The sequence below is a fragment of the Grampus griseus genome (genome assembly GCF_964374135.1).
Source record: "Grampus griseus genome assembly, chromosome: 3".
In the NCBI taxonomy this organism is placed as follows: Eukaryota; Metazoa; Chordata; class Mammalia; order Artiodactyla; family Delphinidae; genus Grampus; species Grampus griseus.
Window position 1 is genome coordinate 152934591 of NC_139019.1, and position 20181 is coordinate 152954771.

General features: G+C 38.2%; 1 protein-coding gene across 7 annotated transcripts in view; it reads left to right on the plus strand.

Annotated features, from left to right (window-relative positions):
- Positions 1 to 20181, plus strand: part of NSD1 (nuclear receptor binding SET domain protein 1) — a gene marked incomplete at its 3' end in the record, with an annotated part of 136853 nt that overhangs the window by 104316 nt on the left and 12356 nt on the right. For 6 of the 7 annotated variants that reach the window (XM_082650799.1, XM_082650800.1, XM_082650803.1 and 3 more), the window contains 6 exons: positions 5989 to 6145; positions 7490 to 7695; positions 10633 to 10745; positions 15117 to 15386; positions 17229 to 17345; positions 18657 to 18798. In XM_082650799.1, the coding sequence (XP_082506925.1) occupies positions 5989 to 6145; positions 7490 to 7695; positions 10633 to 10745; positions 15117 to 15386; positions 17229 to 17345; positions 18657 to 18798 (1005 nt within the window). Of the gene's footprint in view, positions 1 to 5988; positions 6150 to 7489; positions 7696 to 10632; positions 10746 to 15116; positions 15387 to 17228; positions 17346 to 18656; positions 18799 to 20181 lie in introns of those variants that run through there. The other variant, XM_082650804.1, reaches the window with a different exon arrangement.

The following is a 20181-nucleotide window of genomic DNA, read 5'->3' on the forward strand; positions in this document are numbered from 1 at the left end:
GTTCTTTTTCCAAAACTTTCGTGGACATTGCTCCCCTGTTTTCTAGTGTTGAGGGTGGCACCAGTTGTCTTATACAGTTTTTTCATTTCCTTTTCAAATTGACTAAATTTTGTTGATTAGTAATTTGGGGGAAACAATTTCCTTGATTTTTCTGTTTTTTAAGATCTACTTATTGGTGATACAATTTCACAAAAATTTGGCTGGTTATGAACATTCTGAAGGACTAATTTTAAAAAGAGTCAACATGTGTAATTGAATTAGCATCCCTTTTGAGAAATTGGGATATACTAAATAGTGCTAAAGCCATAAAAGAAATTTTATGACTCCTTTATATGATTGAAAATGGTCAATAGGGACTTTTTTGTTGTTGCTGTTGTTGCTCTTAAGATTTATGTAACATGACTAGAGTTTGCATCAGGACATAGTTGTAATCCTCAAACTAGTTCTAATATAGAATAAATAAAATAGAGTATTAAGTGCAATCATGTGGGTGGAATTTTGATATAGTTAGGGATGTTTTAGTGCACAAAGTACTATACTGTTTTTGGTTTTAGATATGTTAGCTTTGTGATTCTCCTGTATCATACATTCCTTTTTGCTTTTATAATATCTGTTCCTTATAAAACTGTGGTGAACACTGCTGCCTGTTTATCATTATACCACCTGTCTTTTGTTTAGAAGAAAGTTAAAGACAATTTTGATATTTAATAGCATTTAGATACAACATTCTATAATTCTGCTCTTAGAATGAAAATAGATGTCTGGGAGGCTGAAATGTAGGCTCTAAAAATTTTACATGTTTTGTGAAGATGAGGAGATGAAACAGTTTCAGCATTAGACTGTTTTTCATTCCATAGTGGAATGAAATGTTTTCAGAGTAGAGGTTCCTTTGTGTTGGCAGTCCTAACTTGTGGCATAATAATGGATACTCATAATGAAAACTTAGTCCCCAAGAAAACTTAGTAGCTGCAGCAGTGGCTCTCAGATCTTGATCTTTGGGAAGTGGAGAAGATCCAGAGACCCTTTCAGGAGCCTCCATGAGATCATAATTCTTTTCATAATAATACCAAGATGTTACTTGCCTTTTTTCTTTGTTGACATTTGCACAGATGGTGCAAAGCCAATAGTGAGTAAAACTGCTAGCACCTTAGTGCAAATCAGGGTGATGGCTCTAAACTGCACAAGTAATAGCAGTCATTGAATTCTGTGTCACCACACACTTGCAGTAAAAACTTGGACATTTCACATAACTATGTCCTCGATTTTAAAAAGTAAGTAAAATGTATTAAATCTCAACTGTCATGTGAACATTGTTTTAATATTCGGTGTGGTAAAATGGGAAGTATACATAAAGCAGTTCTGTTACATACTGGTGGTTATCTTAAGTTAAAGCACTCATGCAATTGAGTTGCAATCTGAACTGGCTGCCTTGTTCATGGAACACCATTTTTAGTCTTAAACATTACTAAAAATGTAAATCAACTATACTCCAATAAAAATAAATTAATTTTAAAAATTACTAAAAAACTATGGCTCTTCATACTTGGATATTTGTCAGACATTTCTTGAAAATGGATAAAAAGGAGCCTGTCAATTCAAGGAAAAACAACTGGCAAATTGTTGCCAATGATAAAATTTGAGTTCTTAAGTGAAAATTAGAATTTTGGAAAACTGTCATCTACCCACCCTGAGCTTAACTGCTTCCTAGTATTTACTGATGAAATCATGGGGATATTAATAAATGTGACATTTTAGTATTACATAACGAAATAGATCAACATTTGGAAGATTACCAGACTCAGCAAACCAATATTTTCCACATGAACAATGCATGATGTTAAAAACCATGCGTATGTAAAAGATCCATTCAAAGTGCAAGATAGTTAAAAGAATTTTAATGTAATAGTTACATTAGTAGCTATTAGTAACATATCAATAGTATATTGATACAGTTTCAGATTAGACACTGCAACTAAGGTTTACCCTGTGAAGTTTTAGTGTATAGTATCAAAGAATATGTAGTTATTGAACAGGTTATTAAAATACGCCATTTTCCACCTGTTTATCTGTGAGAGACCAGATTTTCTTCATATACATCAACCAGACAACATTTTACAACAGATTTAAGTAAAAATATCTGCAAAAAAATATGATCGTCACTGACACTGGTCAGAATGGCCATCATCAAAAAGTCTGCAAATAACAAGTGCTGAAGAGAGGGTGTGGAGAAAAGGGAACCCTCCTACACTGTTGGTAGAATGTAAATTGGTGCAGCCACTATGGAGAACAGTATGGAGGTTCCTTAAAAAAACTAAAAATAGGGCTTCCCTGGTGGCAGAGTGGTTGAGAGTCTGCCTGCCGATGCTGGGGAAGTGGGTTCGTGCCCCGGTCCGGGAGGATCCCACATGCCGTGGAGCGGCTGGGCCCGTGAGCCATGGCCGCCGAGCCTGTGCATCCAGGGCCTGTGCTCCACAACGGCAGAGGCCACAGCAGTGAGAGGCCTGTGTACCGCAAAAAAAAAAAAAACTAAAAATAAAGTTACCATATGATCCAGCAATCCCACTCTTGGGCACATGTCTAAAAAAGATGAAAATTCTAATTCAAAAAGATACATGCACCCCAGTGTTCATAGCACCATTTACAATAGCCAAGATATGGGAGCAACTTAAGTGTCCATCGACAGATGAATGGAGAAGGAAGATGTGGTGTGTGTGTATATATATACACACACACACACACACACACATGCGCACGCACACACACAGTGGAATATTACTCAGCCATAAAAAAGAATGAATAATGTCATTTGCAGCAACATGGATAGACCTAGAGATAGATTATCATACTAAGTGAAGTCAGTCAGAGAAAGACAAATATCATATGATATCACTAATATGGAGAGTCTAAAAAAATGATACAAATGAGCCTATTTACAAAACAGAAATAGACTCACAGACATAGAAAACAATCTTATGGTTACCAAAGGGAAAAGGGAGGGAAGGGATAAATTGGGAATTTTGGATTAACACGTACACATATATGAAATAGATAAACAACAGGCTCCTACTGTATATCACAGGGAACTATATTCAGTATTTTGTAATAACCTGTAATGGAAAAGAATCTGAAAAAGAATACATGTGTGTGTGTGTGTGTGTGTGTGTATGTATAAGTGAATCACTTTGCTGTATACCTGAAATACTCTAAATCAACTACACTTCAATTTAAAAGAAGAACAAAAATAAAATAAAATGTAGAACACTGAGCTTATTAAAAATGTTCATTTTGGAAAATATAGTTATTCATAAAAATGTGATTTATGTTAACATAATAGATTTATTGTTACTTTTAAATGAATTAATCAATATTTTTAGCCCATAAACACAAAAGCTCGGGGCTTACCTGGTGGCACAGTGATTGAGAGTCCGCCTGCCGATGCAGGGGACAAGGGTTCGTGCCCCGGTCCGGGAGGATCCCACGTGCCGCGGAGCGGCTGGGCCCGTGAGCCGTGGCCGCTGAGCCTGTGCGTCCGGAGCCTGTGCTCTGCAGCGGGAGAGGCCACGGCAGTGAGAGGCCCGCGTACCGCAAAACAAAACAAAAAAAACCAAAAGCTCTCTGGGAATCTCCTTATTTTTCAAAACTATAAAGTGTTCGTGAGGCCAAAAAGCCTAAGAACTGTTGATCCCACTATCTAGGATTATCTTGCTGTTAGAAGACAAGGAAAGAGTAGAGTCTTGGGACATTTTGTTTGTTCATGTATAGGAGAAAACCGAAGGTGGTTATCAGAGTGTTATGGTAATAGTATGGTAAATCGCTAAATTGGAAATAATCATTTCCTAGAATTCAACAATATGTTTAAACTCTATTTTCTCTTACTGTCTTCTACCAAATATCACCTTTTCATCTTTTGGTTTCTTATGATGGTTCATGTGGTTTTCCCTCTTTTCGTCTTCCTGTCTTTCTCCTATATGTTTCCTTTACTCCTACCAGACAGACCCTCCTGCCTGCCTCCCACTCATCACCCAGACTAATCCTGTCAATTTCTTTCTTCATATTCTCCCTTAGCTCATCCCATTATGTCCTTCCCTGCAAAATTGTTGTGCTTGCCACCATTGACTGTTCTTCACTGGTTATTCTTCTGTCCAGATTTCTTTTCATGCCTTCTTTGAAGGCCTAATTCAAATGCCTTATTGTACATGACATATTTCTAGTTGTCATGAATGTCAGCTTAGTAAAAGGAAGATTTTTCTACCAAGGCCATGTAGTTGGCAAATTGTTATTAATCAAATTTTGAACTCAGCAGATAACTAAGCATAGAGAGGAATGTTGTAGAAGGTATCCCATTACTGGGGCAGTCACTTATGTGACTGTGTGTCACTCTGTGTCCCATGCAAAGATTGTTTACCTCATCCACAAAATGCACAAGAATAGCAAAATATGACTTTGAAAGCATAGAGTACAGGCTGTATGTGTTGAGTAAACAAGTTCTTGGAACTTGTAGCAACAGACCTTCTTCCCAAATGAAACCTCACTCTGAATCTGAGGTGTACAATCTCCAGCGTACAACACAGGTAAAAGGAGAGCTTCTCTAGTTGAAGCAGGAGTTGGGTCTCAAAAGCACATCCCTGTCCCCAACAAAACAAACACCGCAAAGCTTGTTTTAAGAGCCTGCTCTCGATTATTGAGAAAAAGAAAAGGCACGGTAGAAATCGTTTAAGGATGGGGTGTCAGAAAATTAAGTTTTTCATAGGTTTTTATGAGGAAAGAGAAGCACAGTGAAACCAAGAAGATAGACATGAGTATATACCTTGCTTATGACTTTATCCCTCACTGTCTCTTCAGGATGAAACTTGGAATTACGTGCTTGAGTCTAGCATGTTTGAAGCATGCTCATTTCTGGCATAAGATAAATAAGGCATTTATTGTATTCCTTAAATGTGAAACCTCTTTACCTGAAATTCTTTATTATCTGCAACCATGAGGATTTCAGATTCAGATATGTAAAGTGAGGCACTTTGGGTAAAAATCTTTTAAGAAGTGGAAATTCATCATCACTGCAATATATGTAATTAATCTGGTATCCGAAAACTTGGATGGAGAGGGTAGATCTTATACCTAACTGAAGTTTAGGCTACAAAGAACATTAGTACCTGTGATTTTTGTCACCAGTGAATTTTGTTGTACATATCTTGAAGTCTTGTTTCCAGTCATTACTACTGCTACGTCTTCTTATTTGTGCATTACAAGGAAACATATATAACTCTAATCTCTCGTTCTAACATTCTGATCATTTTAATATAATCTATGTTCTTTTGTGTATTATGTTTATGCATTTATAAATGTTATTCTGCAGAGGGCCTTTAGGTGTTGTGAGAGTGCCAAACAAAAAAGATTAAAATGTAATTTAAAAAGAGGGAAGAAACTGGCCTTGTGGAGACTACTTACGTGTCAGACACTACTAGGCAATTTATTTAACTTATTTAGTTCTCAAACAGGTGTGATTATTTATTGTTCATTGTAGAAAATACCTTACCACTGAAGAAATTAAAACTCAGCAAAGAAAGAGAATTCCCCAAAGTCATATGATCTTAGAGCTCCAGTCTGACATCAGTTAAAGCTTGTGCTCTTTATACTCTGGCATTGTGTATCATTGATATTCTCTTTATAGTGTGTTGTCTCTTAATGAAGAGGAAGAAGTGTGTGTGGGGTGTGTGTGTGTGTACATATATGACTTTTAGAGGTTTACTTCTGCCCTCATTGCCCTAACCTAATTTTGCCAATAAGGGTAAAATCTGACAGACCCCCAGGGGTGTGGTTCAAGTACATTGGAGAAGGAATACTCTTGCAGAAAAGTCTTTCTGAATAATTAAATTACTAAGTCCTTGGCTGGGAGATAAATAATTGGTTAGGAGCTGAGCAAGAGCTGTTTCAGCTGGGTCGTTATATGCAGCCTTGTGATGCTAGTGCCAGATTTTTTGATTCCCACAGGAGGCAGCCTTCTGTGCTGTGATTCTTGCCCTGCTGCTTTTCATCGTGAATGCCTGAACATTGATATCCCTGAAGGAAACTGGTATTGCAATGACTGTAAGGCAGGCAAAAAGCCACATTACAGGGAAATTGTCTGGGTAAAAGTTGGACGATACAGGTAAGTAAGCATGAAGGAGACTGGCACTTAGTTCTTTTACCAGCCTCTGTTTCTTGTGCTTAACTTTTTTTAAAAAATGGTCTGATTAAACAAGGTTCACCCCTTCCCCCATTAATTTTCCATTATAGAAGAAAAAAACTTTGCTTTATGTTTTACAATTATAGGAATATCCATTATAGAAGAAAAAGACTTTGTTTTATGCTTTGCAATTATAGGAATAATATATATCCTCTGTAGGAACTTTATAAATTAAAACAAACCCATAATCTCACAAACAAGGAAGAGACATCGCTAACATTTTGGCATATTTACTTGCAGACACACCAATACATGCACCTTCAACATAATTAATTAGCCTTATCGTTCTTTGTACCCAGTTTTGTTTCTTGCTTTTTCTTTTTAAAATTATTTTTATTGGATATGGAATGTACAAAAAATATTATAACGTGCTTGATTTTAAAGAAACACTTGTGTATGTACCTCCCAGTTAAAAAAAATAGTACTTTACTGGCACCTTGTACTGCATTTTATGTTTTTTATTTCTTTGCCTGGTTATATAGGTTTACCACATGTGTGTTTTGTTCTGTATGTTTTAGATCTTTATATAAAGGAATTGTTGCTGTATTTTCCTGCAGCTTGCTTTTTTCATTCACTGTTACACTCCTGAGATATATTATGGTTAGTGCAGTGCTCTAGCTCATTCGTACTTCACTGTTCTACAGTGTTCCTTTATATAGTCATACAGTGTGGTGTAGTTATTTATCCATTCTCACATTCACGTTTGGACTATCAATATTTTATCAATGTTTCATTGTGTACATGCATGGGAGCTTCTCTAGGCCATTCTCAGGATAGAATAGCAGGGTCAGGGTTTCCAGGTTTAATAGCTAATGCCAAATTGTCTTCCTAAAAGTCGGTGTAGTAGTTTCCTTCTCAAAGGCCAATTTGTATCTCATTGTATAGCATCTATCGTTCCCTTAACTGTTGAACATTTAAAATTTTTCCAGGTTTTCATTCTTACAGATAATACTTCAATGGACATTATAGTCATAAAGTTTTGTTCATATCTCTAATTATTTCCTTTTATAGATTCCTTGAAGTAGAACAACGGTCTAAGGGGGTGTGTGTGTGTATATTTGAGCATGTGCGTGAGGGTGGGCATCTTCAGCCTTTTGGCACATACTGCTTGTTTCTTCTCTAGTTAGATTGTAAGAATGCTCTGGGTCGGACATTAATGTGGGTTAGAGAGACATTGCTTTTCCTTATTCCTGTCCCAAAAGTAGGATTCTTTTTCATTCCTTGCAGCCTTCTAGAGGTTTCCTTCCTTCTTTTCACCTTTCCCAGGTGGTGGCCAGCTGAGATCTGCCATCCTCGAGCTGTACCTTCCAATATTGACAAGATGAGACATGATGTGGGCGAGTTCCCTGTGCTCTTCTTTGGGTCTAATGACTATCTGTGGACTCACCAGGCCCGAGTCTTTCCCTACATGGAGGGGGATGTGAGCAGCAAGGATAAGATGGGCAAAGGAGTGGACGGTACATATAAAAAAGGTAACTTTATCTATCCTTTTTGTTTCTCAGGCCAACACAGACCTCTGTTGCCCACGTATCTGCTCTCTGTTAGAATTGTATGTTTTAGAATTCATATATGCTCTGTTAGCAGCTATGTTCTGCCTTCCGGGGCAGTATGTGGCTGTGGCTACAGGATTTTACAGAGAAGTTGACCCATGTAGTTCATTAGTTTTGAACCTAACCTTTACTTAACTAGAATTTCCTTAAGGGAAGTTCCTTATCTTACCAATTCTGTTTTGTCAGTGTCTCATCAGGTAGGTACCAGAACTTTGAAACTGTTTTGTAGAATAAACACTACAGTTTGCAAGGCAAGGGCAAGAATATCTAGCAGAGCCACATTTGTTCCAAGGAGGTGTTTGTTTGTTTGTTTAGTTTGTTGAGAAGAAATAAAATTCACCCAAAATTATAGAGCAACGTAAGATGGTAAGGGCGCATAAATGTTCTAATCAAAGAGGTTTTTGTAAGCTGGCCTAACAGTGAAGGAGAGAGGGGGTATTTGAGGCCAGGAGGGGTTGACAGCATTCTCTCTGCCAATATAACGAGTAAGGGTTGCTTTGAGAATTCAATGAGATAATACAAAAATCATCCTGAAGGGCATATAGTTGGTATCCCATCAATGATAATTAGCTTCTTCCTTTAGCTGTTCTTTGAAAGGCAATACAGGTATCTCTTGTTATTTGAATATATTTGGACATTGAAGTATAAGATTTTGTTTGCATGGTGAGGTGAAGAGGGGATTTTAAGCAAGTGAAACTTCCTGGTGAGGTGCCATAAAATTCTAAGCAGGTGAAACTTCCTGGATGGGGAATGAGAATGATGTCCATAAGGAAAAAGTTCAACAGAGGTTTTGTTGCCCTCATGTTATTTCAGGGGTCCTCACTTACCTGTTGACAGTGTGCTTTCTGTGCAGATAGGCACTATCAGTACTAATACTACAGGAGTTTGGGTCTTGAGTCTTATAGTCTCAGATGGTCAGGGACCAAATGACCAACATCTTTGCACAGAGCTGGCCACCGTCAAGGCTGGGGACGAAAGTGGAGTGTAGGCAATATCGCAAGTCTGAGCCTGCTGAAGCTCTGCAATTCTGCTCTTTCTGTACCTTGACCTTAGGCTGGCCTCTGCCTTCAAGGAACACACAGTTTTGTGGGGGAATTGGACACAGATACAGGTAGTCAAAATGCCATTCTTCGAGAGTGCTGTGGCAGAAGTGTGCATGGTATGCTGTGGGAGCAGACCAAGAGGAAGCAAAACAGTGCTGGGGATCAAGGTTTGGAAGTCATGGATGGCTTCTTTCTTAAGTGATACTTTGAAGAAGAACTATAATAACGGTTACCAGTTGTTGATTGCCAGGCCCCGTTCAAAGTGTGTTTTCTGCTTTAAGTCTTTGCAGCAACCCTATAAGTTAGATGCCATTATCTTTATCTCATAGGTGAGGAAATTGAGGCACATAAAAATTAAATTTGGGGAATTCCCTGGTGGTCCAGTGGTTAGGACTCCGTGCTTTCACTGCCAGGACCCGGGTTCAGTCCCTAGTCAGGAAACTAAGATCCCGAAAGCTGCGTGGCGTGGCCAAAAAAAAAAAAAGGTTAAATTTGTTGCACAAGGTTCCAGTGCCAGTAAGTCATAGAGAAAGGTTTCAAACTCTAGTATAGTTGGGCTCCAGAATCCAAACTCTTAACCCCTACACTGACTGTGAGGAAGTTAACAACTTAAATGTTGTAACAAAAAGACAGCCTATGTGAAAGCACACACTGAGTCGAACGTGATGAGTTAGTGACCTCCAAGTATTTGCTGTGGTTTAAGCACGGGGTTGGGGGAACACTGGACTGCTTTACTGAAAAGGTGGCTAAGTTACATGGTCAGAGCAGATTTTAGAAATCTCAGTCTGACTAGAATGTCAGGACCGTAGAAAGTGAGAGGTTGTAGCCAGGAATGTCAGCGAGATGGCTGTTTTTAGTAATTTCAGGCAGAGATAATGAGACTGTCACAGAGAATAGCGCATGGAGTCGAGAGGATGATGGGTACTAGATAGACATTAAGTAGATAAACTAGGTAGGACGTGCTGAATAATAGGATGAATGAAGGAGGGAACAACTCCAGGCAACATCAAGTCTGCTAGATGGTGACAAGGAAATGGAGAAAGGGGTGTGGATTAGAGGGGAGATTTTCTTTAAAGAACTGGCAGAGCTTGGGGAAAACTACAGAGAGGAAAGTGGGAAAATTTGGAATTCTTTAAAGAGTTTTTAACCTGAGTCAAGAATAATGAATTAAAATTTTGTTTTAAGCGGAGAAGAATGAGATTAAGATTTTTTTCAGACTTTTCAGACACTACAATCTTTTAAACATATGAAAGTTCAGGACTTGTATGCAGATTAGCTGCAAAGATCTATCTTTGTATTAGGCTAATAACTGATATTTACAGAATGAGCTTTAGGAGAAGAGTAGGATAGGTGCTCCAGACAATAGGGAAGAAGGAAAGGAAAACTTCTAATTTTAATTTCTTCCAAAGGAACACAGCATGTTACCTGGACACCTAGGAGGCACATTATTTGTGGAAGCAGAAAACTCAAAACTGAGGAAAAAGGCTTAAAGGCAGTGACTTTGCTGAGCAGATTCAGTCTAGTTGTTGTTAGGAGATGTTATATGTGGGCTTTTTCAAATTATTTAGCTTTGTTTTTTGTTTTAAGTTTTCCTCTGACACTGGTAGTCTGTATAGTGCCATTTAATGATGGATTATGTTTTATTTTAATGCCATATATGAACACTCTGGGGACTGTAACTTACTAGAAAATAGAAATCATATATATGTCTTAGATTTTTGTCTAAAACGTGAATTTTCTCCAATTTAAAAGGGGGAAAAAGCGAAATAAGTAACACTACCCAGAGATTAAGTGACTGTGCTATATGTTTTCTTAGCTCTTCAGGAAGCTGCAGCAAGGTTTGAGGAGTTAAAGGCCCAAAAAGAGCTAAGACAGCTGCAGGAAGATCGAAAGAATGACAAGAAGCCACCGCCTTATAAACATATAAAGGTGAGAAGAGACCTCAGGAGAGACCCTGTAATAGCTTGCCTGCTTCCCGCTCTGTTCATGAGGAGAACTGGAAGCGCAAGCACAGTTGCTTTTAGGTAGAGGTATGAGCTTGAAAGAAGATAAGAAAAAAGTGCCAGAGCACCATTTCTAGCACATTGTGTGCACTTTATAAAATTAGTTGTGTGTTGATACAGTGTTGTTCCTGTTGCTTTCGAAAGTCTTTTCATAAAGTGGATTGGAATAGATTCTGTTCACAGTCAACGAACCTTGTGGTTTGAAAGGGAAAAAAGAGCCTTGATAAAAAATGATAAATGGCCCTGAGATAGTGTGAATAATACACATGGTAAGTCTTCTCGTAATGGCTAATAGTAAAGATATTTTAGGTGGCCAGTGTGACTAGGATTCCCAAGGTCACAAGAATACATGTTAAGTGTACCTGATGCTAGTGTACCTGGTAAAACAGTCATCATCATTTCTCATCTGGGTCCAGTAGACCCTTTATATTGTTAAGTCATTTTTATAAATACTTTACAGAAGTAAAAATAAAGGAATAGTGAGGAAAAAACTTATTAGGAATTTTAGTAAGTATTTACTGAAACCTCGTTTTTAAAAACCTTTTAATCAAGTTAGTTTTGGTGCTCAAATATCAGACCACATGAAAGAATACTATAAGCTCTATTAACAAAATGAGATTGCCCAAGTTCTTGTTGCAAGATATTTGTGATGATGTCATTCCTGGATGGGAAGACCATATATATATATATTTTTTGTCATTAGAGAAGCATTATTTGTGTACTCATTGATTTTTTTTTTCGAGTTTCTGAAGTCTGAGATTTTCACTTAGAGATCAATTTTTAGAGTCTAGTGTGTTAAGTATGTCCCAAGTATTCCATGGGACGTACTTAAACTAAAAATCAATTTGTTTTTTATCTGAAATTCAAATTCAGTTGGGTATCCTGGATTTTTACTTGCTAAATCTAGCAACCCTACTAAAAGTAGACTGAAAGATGTTATCTCCAGTCTTTTATACTTTCTGGAGAGAAGATGTAGTACTTTGGGTAATGCAGTGCAGAAACTAAACTGTGACTGTTTCACTGTTGCATCATGTTTTTATGATTCTGTCATTCCACTTATTATTTTTGTCTTTTTTAGCATAGTTGGCAATCATTGATGAGTAACAAAGAGTGATGATGAATTAGTAAAGAATTATGAGATATAGGAAAAGTAAGAACACTAAAACTCCATAATAAAGATTAGATTTATAAAAGTCTAATGGACCTGCCTAGTAGTTGCAATATAGAATGAGTTTTTTTAATAAGTAAAGTTTCTTCTTGATTTTTTGAAAGACCTCTGAGAAAGTGTCATAAAATATAAAATATCAATCCTTACGAATAGTTAAAACTGTTGGGAAAAAAACAAAACAAAACAAAACCTAAAATTGGGTCTAAATGGACCCTGATGGTAAAACTGAGAGTTAAGTGGAGTTACTGTGCATGGAGACATAACACTGAGGTGTAGTTCATCCTCAGAAAAAGGGAAAGTAATTTGTTTCCACAGTCGTAGATGTCACATATAGCAGAAGTTAGGCCCTTCAGAGTAGCCCGTCAACCGTATTGAACCTGTATATTGAGAAACCAACTAACGTCCCATACATGATCTAATCACAGAATTTAGACACCAACTTCTTTCCTCCACCTTTAAAACAAAAACGTATTTCCAGGAAAAAGATTTAGAATAGGGGTTGGCAAACTATGGTCCATGGGCCAAATCTGGCCTACTATGTATGGTTGGGAAAATTTGTTTTTTACAGACTATTTCCTGACACATGAAGATTTTATAAAATTTAAATATTAGTGTCCATAATTAAAGCTTTATTGACACACAGCTATGCTTATTCATTTACATATTGTCTATTGTTGCTTTCGAGCTATAGTGGCAGAGTTGAGCAACATGCACCAGAGATCTATGGCTTGCAAAAGATAAAATATTTACTGTCTGGCCCTTTACAGAAAAAGTTTGTCAATCCCTGATCTAGAGCAAGTGTAAATACTACAATTACATATCTGTGTTGTTCTTAACTTAACCATGTGTGGGGTTTTGTTTTTGCTTTATGTTGTGTTAGGCAAGAAACTTATTTGGGATTAATAACAGGTTAGATCATATGTCAGGGAGGAATGATTGAAACATACCTTTATAGAGAGAAAAGGAGTAGGATGAAACTTTTTTTGGATGGCAGTGTGTCAGTCAGGTAAAGGTATTCACCTTGAATCAGAGGTGAATATTCAGATGCCTTATGTAGGACCTGTAGTCTCAGGTGATTGAGCTCAGCCCTTGTTTATGCCTTAGAATTTGCCTTACTCAGTAGGTTTGTGACTTCCAGTTGCATATGGTGAGGGTGTTCCTCCATTAACAAGTTAATACTGTTTATCAGTATTTTAAAGAAGCTGGGAAGAGATCTGGCAGTGAGACTTACGTCATTTTAAGTTGTTCTGGAGAACGTTTGAGGGCAGTATACTTCTACAAACAGATTATTCCCCACAACAGTCTTGCAAGTAAAAGTGACTTGTCAAAATCATGCAGTTCCTGAGGAGTCAAATTTTATGTATAGGATGGGTTTTTGAAGACTCGTGGTTTGACTGTTCCCACTGAAATAATATCAAGTAGGGGAGACTCGTTTTTATTTTATTTTATTGAAGTATAGTTGATTTACAATGTTGTGTTAATTTCTGCCATACAGCAAAATGAGTCAGTTATACACATATATATATATTCTTTTTAATTATGGTTTTATCTCAGGATATTGAATACAGTTCCCTGTGCTATACAGTAGGACCTTGTTATTATCTGCTCTATACATAATAGTTTGCATCTGCTAACCCCAAACTCCCACTCCCCAGTGCCCCCCACATACACCCTCCCTCCCTCCCTCCCTCCCTCCCTCCCTCCCTCTCTCTCTCTCTCTCTCCCTCCCCCCCCTCCCTCCCTCCCTCCCTCCCTCCTCTCTCCCTCTCTCTCTCCCCCTCTCCCTCCCTCCCCAATTAGGGGAGACCATTCTTATAGTGCACAAATCCATCTCTGTTGTGGAACATCCTTTTTTTTTTTTCTCCACATTGTTGTTAGTATTTGTGAAAATTCTAATGGCTTCAGAATCACAGAAATTGTTTGGTCTCTATGTTTTACCACACTGGATTTTCACGGTGGTTTTCAGTACTAGCACCACTAAAAAATGAATGCCTGGGTGACATTGCTATAGTCTATTAAAAAGATTTCAAGTTATAATAGTCAATATTAAAATACATCTTCACAAACAGGACTCTGATTGCTCAGAGACCTTTTCATGTTAAATATCAGTTGAGAATGGTGATTTTTTTTTTTTAATGTAGCAGCTAAAGTGGCGCCACCATGTGGCAATAGCAGAAACTCATTTTACAATTTACTTGGCTTACCAGCCTTGAAATTATGATTTTTTTTAAGAGATGAATTTTTTAAATTTGTGGTATTTACATTTTGCGTATCAAGTGAGGCTTTATTTTTATGTCAAATTGCCTAAATCTTTATTTCCTCCAGGTTTTTTTTTTTTTGGTTTTTGTTTTTTTGCTCTACGCGGGCCTCTCACTGTTGTGGCCTCTCCTGTTGCGGAGCACAGGCCCCGGACACACAGGCTCAGCGGCCCTGGCTCATGGGCCTAGCTGCTCCACGGCATGTGAGATCTTCCCAGACCAGGGCACGAAGCCGTGTCCCCTGCATCAGCAGGCGAACTTTCAACCACTGCGCCACCAGGGAAGCCCTCCTCCAGTTTTTTAATTGTGGTAAAATACAGATAACATAAAATTTTTGATCTTAACCATATTTAAGTATACAGTTCAGTGGTATTAAATGCATTTGTAATGTTTTGCAACCGTTGCCACCATCCATCTCTAGAACTCTACATTTTGTAAAACTGAAATCTATACCCCAGTAAACAGTAGCTTCCCATTTTCCCCTCCTCTCAGCCCCTGGCAACTATTATTCTACTTTCTGTCTCTTTGTATCTAAGTAGAATCAGTATTTGTCTGTTTTGACTGGCTTATTTCATTTAACATAATATCCTCCGGGTTCATCCATGTTGTATATCGTGTGTCAAAATTTCCTTCCTTTTTAGGCTGAATGAGATTATATTATTTTTACCACATTTTGCTTATTCATTCGTCGGTGGACACTTGTGTTGTTGCCACATTTAAGTTATTGTGAATAATTCTGCTAAATCTTGATAATTCAAAATCATGTAAAATGTGGCATGTGACTTTAAAGGAAAGAAATCTGCCTTTCATAGGTCCTAAATTGTCTTGTGTTGACTTGCCTGCTATACTATAGTATGTGTTTCTACTCCAGGTGAACCGTCCTATTGGCAGGGTACAGATCTTCACTGCAGACTTGTCTGAAATTCCCCGTTGCAACTGTAAAGCTACTGATGAGAACCCCTGTGGGATAGACTCCGAGTGCATCAACCGCATGCTGCTCTATGAGTGTCACCCCACAGTATGTCCTGCTGGAGGGCGCTGCCAAAACCAGTGCTTTACTAAGCGCCAGTATCCAGAGGTTGAAATTTTTCGCACATTACAGAGGGGCTGGGGTCTCCGGACAAAAACAGATATCAAAAAGGTGAAGAAACCTATTCTTAATTTTCAGATTTTTTTTCTTTGCAGTTGCTTAATATGAGTAATTGTTCTTGATGAATATGAGAAAATTGATCATGAAGGAAAATAATATTGTGTGAGGATTATCCTTATTTTTATATCTTGCCAATCCTTCCAGAAATTAGAGGCTTGAAAATAGATGGTCTCCTTTATTTCTAAAGTTCAAGTATTGATCATGTTCACTGTGCATGAGAATGATAAAAATGAGGGAAATTCATAGAGATACTTGTTTGCTCGTTTGCGGAAATCCTGGAACCTGTAGTTAGGATAGTGAGAGCATGATACAGTGGTGTTAATCACCAACTAATAAAATAAAATCTATTTTTACTGAGAGAAAAATAGGTTTGGGTTCATGGAACATGCAGGAGAAGAGGATTAGGTCTTCTCTAATGAAAATGCAGTAACATCTTCAACTTGAAACTTGGAAGGACCTGCAGGTTTCTAATAAATAGATGGTATTGTACAGTCTTTGAGTAGAATAAATTATATTTGACATTTTAATAGAATAAACCTTACTCTGGTTATACCTTCTGAAGAATTTTATTGAAGTTTGTTTCTAGGAAAGGAAGTGAATATGGGGTGGTCTATTTTAGTCATTTGCTAAGTAACCATTATATATTGTCTGTGTGTCAGGCATGTTGCTGTGTGATGCAGTGCTCAGTAAGAGAGACATGGTCCATGCTTTCATACAGTTTACATTCTAGATGCGGAGAGACATTGAACAAGTAATCACCCAATGTGGAAACACAAAGGGTTCTGGAGGCATGTGGCAAAGGGCCTGAAACTAGCTTGTCTCTGAGAATTTTAAATTTTTTTTTTTTTGTTGTTGTTGCGCTTAGTTGCAGCAGGCAGGCTCCTTAGTTGCAGCTCAAGGGCTCCTTAGTTGTGTCACATGGGCTTCTTAGTTGTGGCATGTGAACTCTTAGTTGCGGCATGCATGTGGGATCTAGTTCCCTGACCAGGGATCGAACCCGGGCCCCCTGCATTGGGAGTGTGGAGTCTTAACCACTGCACCACCAGGGAAGTCCCTGAGAATGTTTTTTTTTTTTTTTTTTTTTTTTAGCGGTACGTGGGCCTCTCACTATTGTGGCCTCTCCCGCTGTGGAGCACAGGCTCCGGACGCGCAGGCTCAGTGGCCATGGCTCACGGGCCCAGCCGCTCCATGGCACGTGGGATCTTCCCGGACCGGGGTACGAACCCGTGTCCCCGGCATCAGCAAGTGGACTCTCAACCACTGCGCCACCAGGGAAGCCCCCTGAGAATGTTTTAAATTGAGGCTTGAAACATAAGTAATTGTTGGCTTAGGCTGGTTGAGTGTTCAAGCATTTCAGGTAGAGGGGACAGCATGAGAGAAAGCCAGTATGACTATTGTATAGTGAGTCAGGAGGACAGTGATGTGAAATGTGGTGGAAGGGCAGTAGGCAGGGCATGCTCCAAGGAAAAAGAGGATAGTTTAGCGAAATTGACTTTTAGGTTCTTGGACAGGTAAAGGGATCAACTATCCATATCACCATTATAGTGGAGCTTTAGTTTACTTACTTTTATTTTGGTTGATCTTAAGGTGTATCCCAAGTTTTCTGCTGTTGGCTGTGGTAGGAATGGGGAGATGGTTCATATTTTCAAATAGTTGAAGTATCATATTTATATTATGTGGTTTCTTGAATAAACCTTTGTTAAAGTGACTAGTTAAATGTGCATGAATTGCTTTGGAGAATCTGTTGTTTTCATTAATTTTTTAAAATAAGGTATACCTGTGAACACAGTTATGCTTTTTGTCACTTAAGTGAAGAGCTATTTCTTGTTCCAGGGTGAATTTGTCAATGAATATGTGGGTGAGCTAATAGATGAAGAAGAGTGCAGAGCTCGAATCCGTTATGCCCAAGAACACGATATCACTAATTTCTATATGCTCACTTTAGACAAAGTAAGTAATGAAAAGTGTTATTTCCACTGTTATAAGATTGTGAATTAGTGTTGTCCCAGCTATAGTGTTCATAGGCATGTCATACACTGTCCAAAACAGTGTCTTTCCCCCATATTCATAGGGATTGCTTGATCAGGGTCCTGGAGTTAGGTAAGGTTGCTCATTTCTAGCTGTACATCCATGGCAAAAGGCAATACAGCTGCTTTTAGCATTATTTTTCAGTGTCCAATGTAAGTGATTATGTCTTTTAGTGTTTTTCCTATAAGATTAAAACTTGAAGCCAGAAAAATAATAATTCTTTTACTTTTTATTTTACAGATTGAGACACTGATTTGTTCGTATTTAATTAGTGCATTGAGAAGGTCATATAAATTGACTATAGAACTCAGCTTACAAACCCAAGTCAGCTCTCCAATTATTGGAATTTCTGATGAGTTACATTTCACTGGTGTCTAGAATTATATTTGGGATTTCTTTTTTTGTATGTGTGTGTTTCCAACATGTTTTATTTATTTATTTTATATTTATTTTTTAATATTTTATAGAAGTATATTTCGTTTACAATGTTGTATTAATTTCTGCTGTATAGCAAAGTGATTCAGTTATACATATATATTCTTTTTCATATTCTTTTGCATTATGATTTATCACCAGATATTGAATATAGTTCCCTGTGCTATACAGTTGGACCTTGTTGTTTATGGGATTTATTTCTAATTCCAGCATCCTAATGTGTTTTGTTTCTGTGTATACTGAGATTCCTCTTTGTACCTGAGTATTATGTTCTGCTAGGTTCCTCTCCCCCACCCTCCTTTAACTTTTATAATAGACCTTTCTTGGTGTGAAACTTTGTATTTACCGAGTTGTACTTTTATGGATTGTGAGATTCTCACCTCAAGATACTCTTGATCTTCATTCGGGATGGGGTCTTGATGTCATTATTAAAATATTAGGTGATTTCTGATGTGTAGCCAGGGTTTAGGACTACCTAATTTAGAGAATGGAACAAGCTACTATTTCTAGGATGGTGGTCCTCAAACTTTAGTATATATCATAATCACCTAGTGGGCTTAACACAGATTGCTGGGCCTCAGAGTTTCTGCTTTAGTATATCTGGAGTGCAACCCAAGAATTTGCATTTCTAACGGATTCCGAGGTGGTGATACTAGTGCTGGTCAAGGGACTACACTCTGAGACCACCCCTCTGGAAGAATCAAACTTTACAAATAGAAACTCCAGCTTATTTATTATCACTCTAATTTTAATCAATAATAGTAGAGGTCTGCTGAACAGCATCTCTTGGAATTCTAGGATCGTATTATTGATGCTGGTCCCAAAGGAAACTATGCTCGATTCATGAATCATTGCTGCCAGCCCAACTGTGAAACACAGAAGTGGTCTGTGAATGGAGATACCCGTGTTGGCCTTTTTGCCTTGAGTGACATTAAAGCAGGTAAGAATTATTTAAGGATTCTGGAGCTAGGAATGGGATTTCAGTTTTTATTATCTAAAAATCCCATATGTTCTATAATCCAAAATGAGGTTGCAAATTCCCAAGGATACATAAAAGACTTTCCAGGTGGTACTTAGCATGTACCAGGTATTTTTTTTGTTGGTGGTGGTATGGTAAAATACACGTTACATAAAATTTACCATTTCAGCCATTTTTAAGTGTACGGTTCAGTGGCATTAAGTCCATTCACATTGTTGTGCAACCATCACCACCATCTATCTCCAGAACTTTTTATCTTCTCCAACTGAAGATACCCATTAACCAATAACTCCCTCATTTCCCCCCTCCCCGAGCCCCGGGCAACCACCATTTTATCTTCTGTCTCTGTGATTTTTTTAGCTACTCTGGGAATCTCATGTAAGTGCAGTCATACAATATTTGTTTTGTTGTGGCTAGCTCATTTTTACTTAGCATGATGTCTTCAAGGTTTGGGCATGGATGTTTGGGTTTTTTTTGTTTGTTTGTTTTTTTCTGGCCGTGCCACATGGCTTGTGGGATCTTAGTTCCCCGACCAGGGATTGAACCAGGGGCCACCACAGTGAAAGCACCAAGTCCTAACCACTGGACCACCAGGGAATTTCCTGGATGGTTTTAAAGGAATAAATTTCCAGACCTTTTCCATAGCCTTTATATGAACTCCTTAAAAATTGGTCTGCCTTAGGACTTTCCCTGGTGGCACAGTGGTTAAGAATTCGCCTGCCAATGCAGGGAACACGGGTTCGATCCCTGGTCCGGGAAGATCCCACATGCCGCAGAGCAACTAAGCCCGTGTGTCACAACTACTGAACCCGCGTGCCACAACTACTGAAGCCCGCGCGCCTACAGCCTGTGCTCCGCAACAAGAGAAGCCACCACAATGAGAAGCCCGTGCACTGCAACGAAGAGTAGCCCCCGCTCGCCGCAACTAGAGGAAGCCTGTGCGCAGCAATGAAGACCCCACGCAGCCAGAAATAAATAAATTTATTTTTTAAAAAAATTGGTCTGCCTTAGAAAGTGTCAGCAGTCCAGGTCTCCTTTTACAGTTGCCCTTCATCCACTTTATAAACCAAATATCCACCTCTTACCCATCTGAATTTTATGGTTTATGAGCCCAAGGCTAAGAAAAACAAAAACCCTCACCTCTTGGGTCTCAAAGAACTGGACATTTGGAGAATGCACAGCTATGTTGTGGCCTGCCTAGATGCCTATTACGTCTCTGAGAATTCAGAGTGTAGAAGTGAGGTAGTTGTAATCAGCACAATATTAAGATGTTTATTTGAATTGAAAGTAAACCTGATAGGGCTAAGAGGTTTGAAAGTAAAGTTATATGATGGATATTTTCCA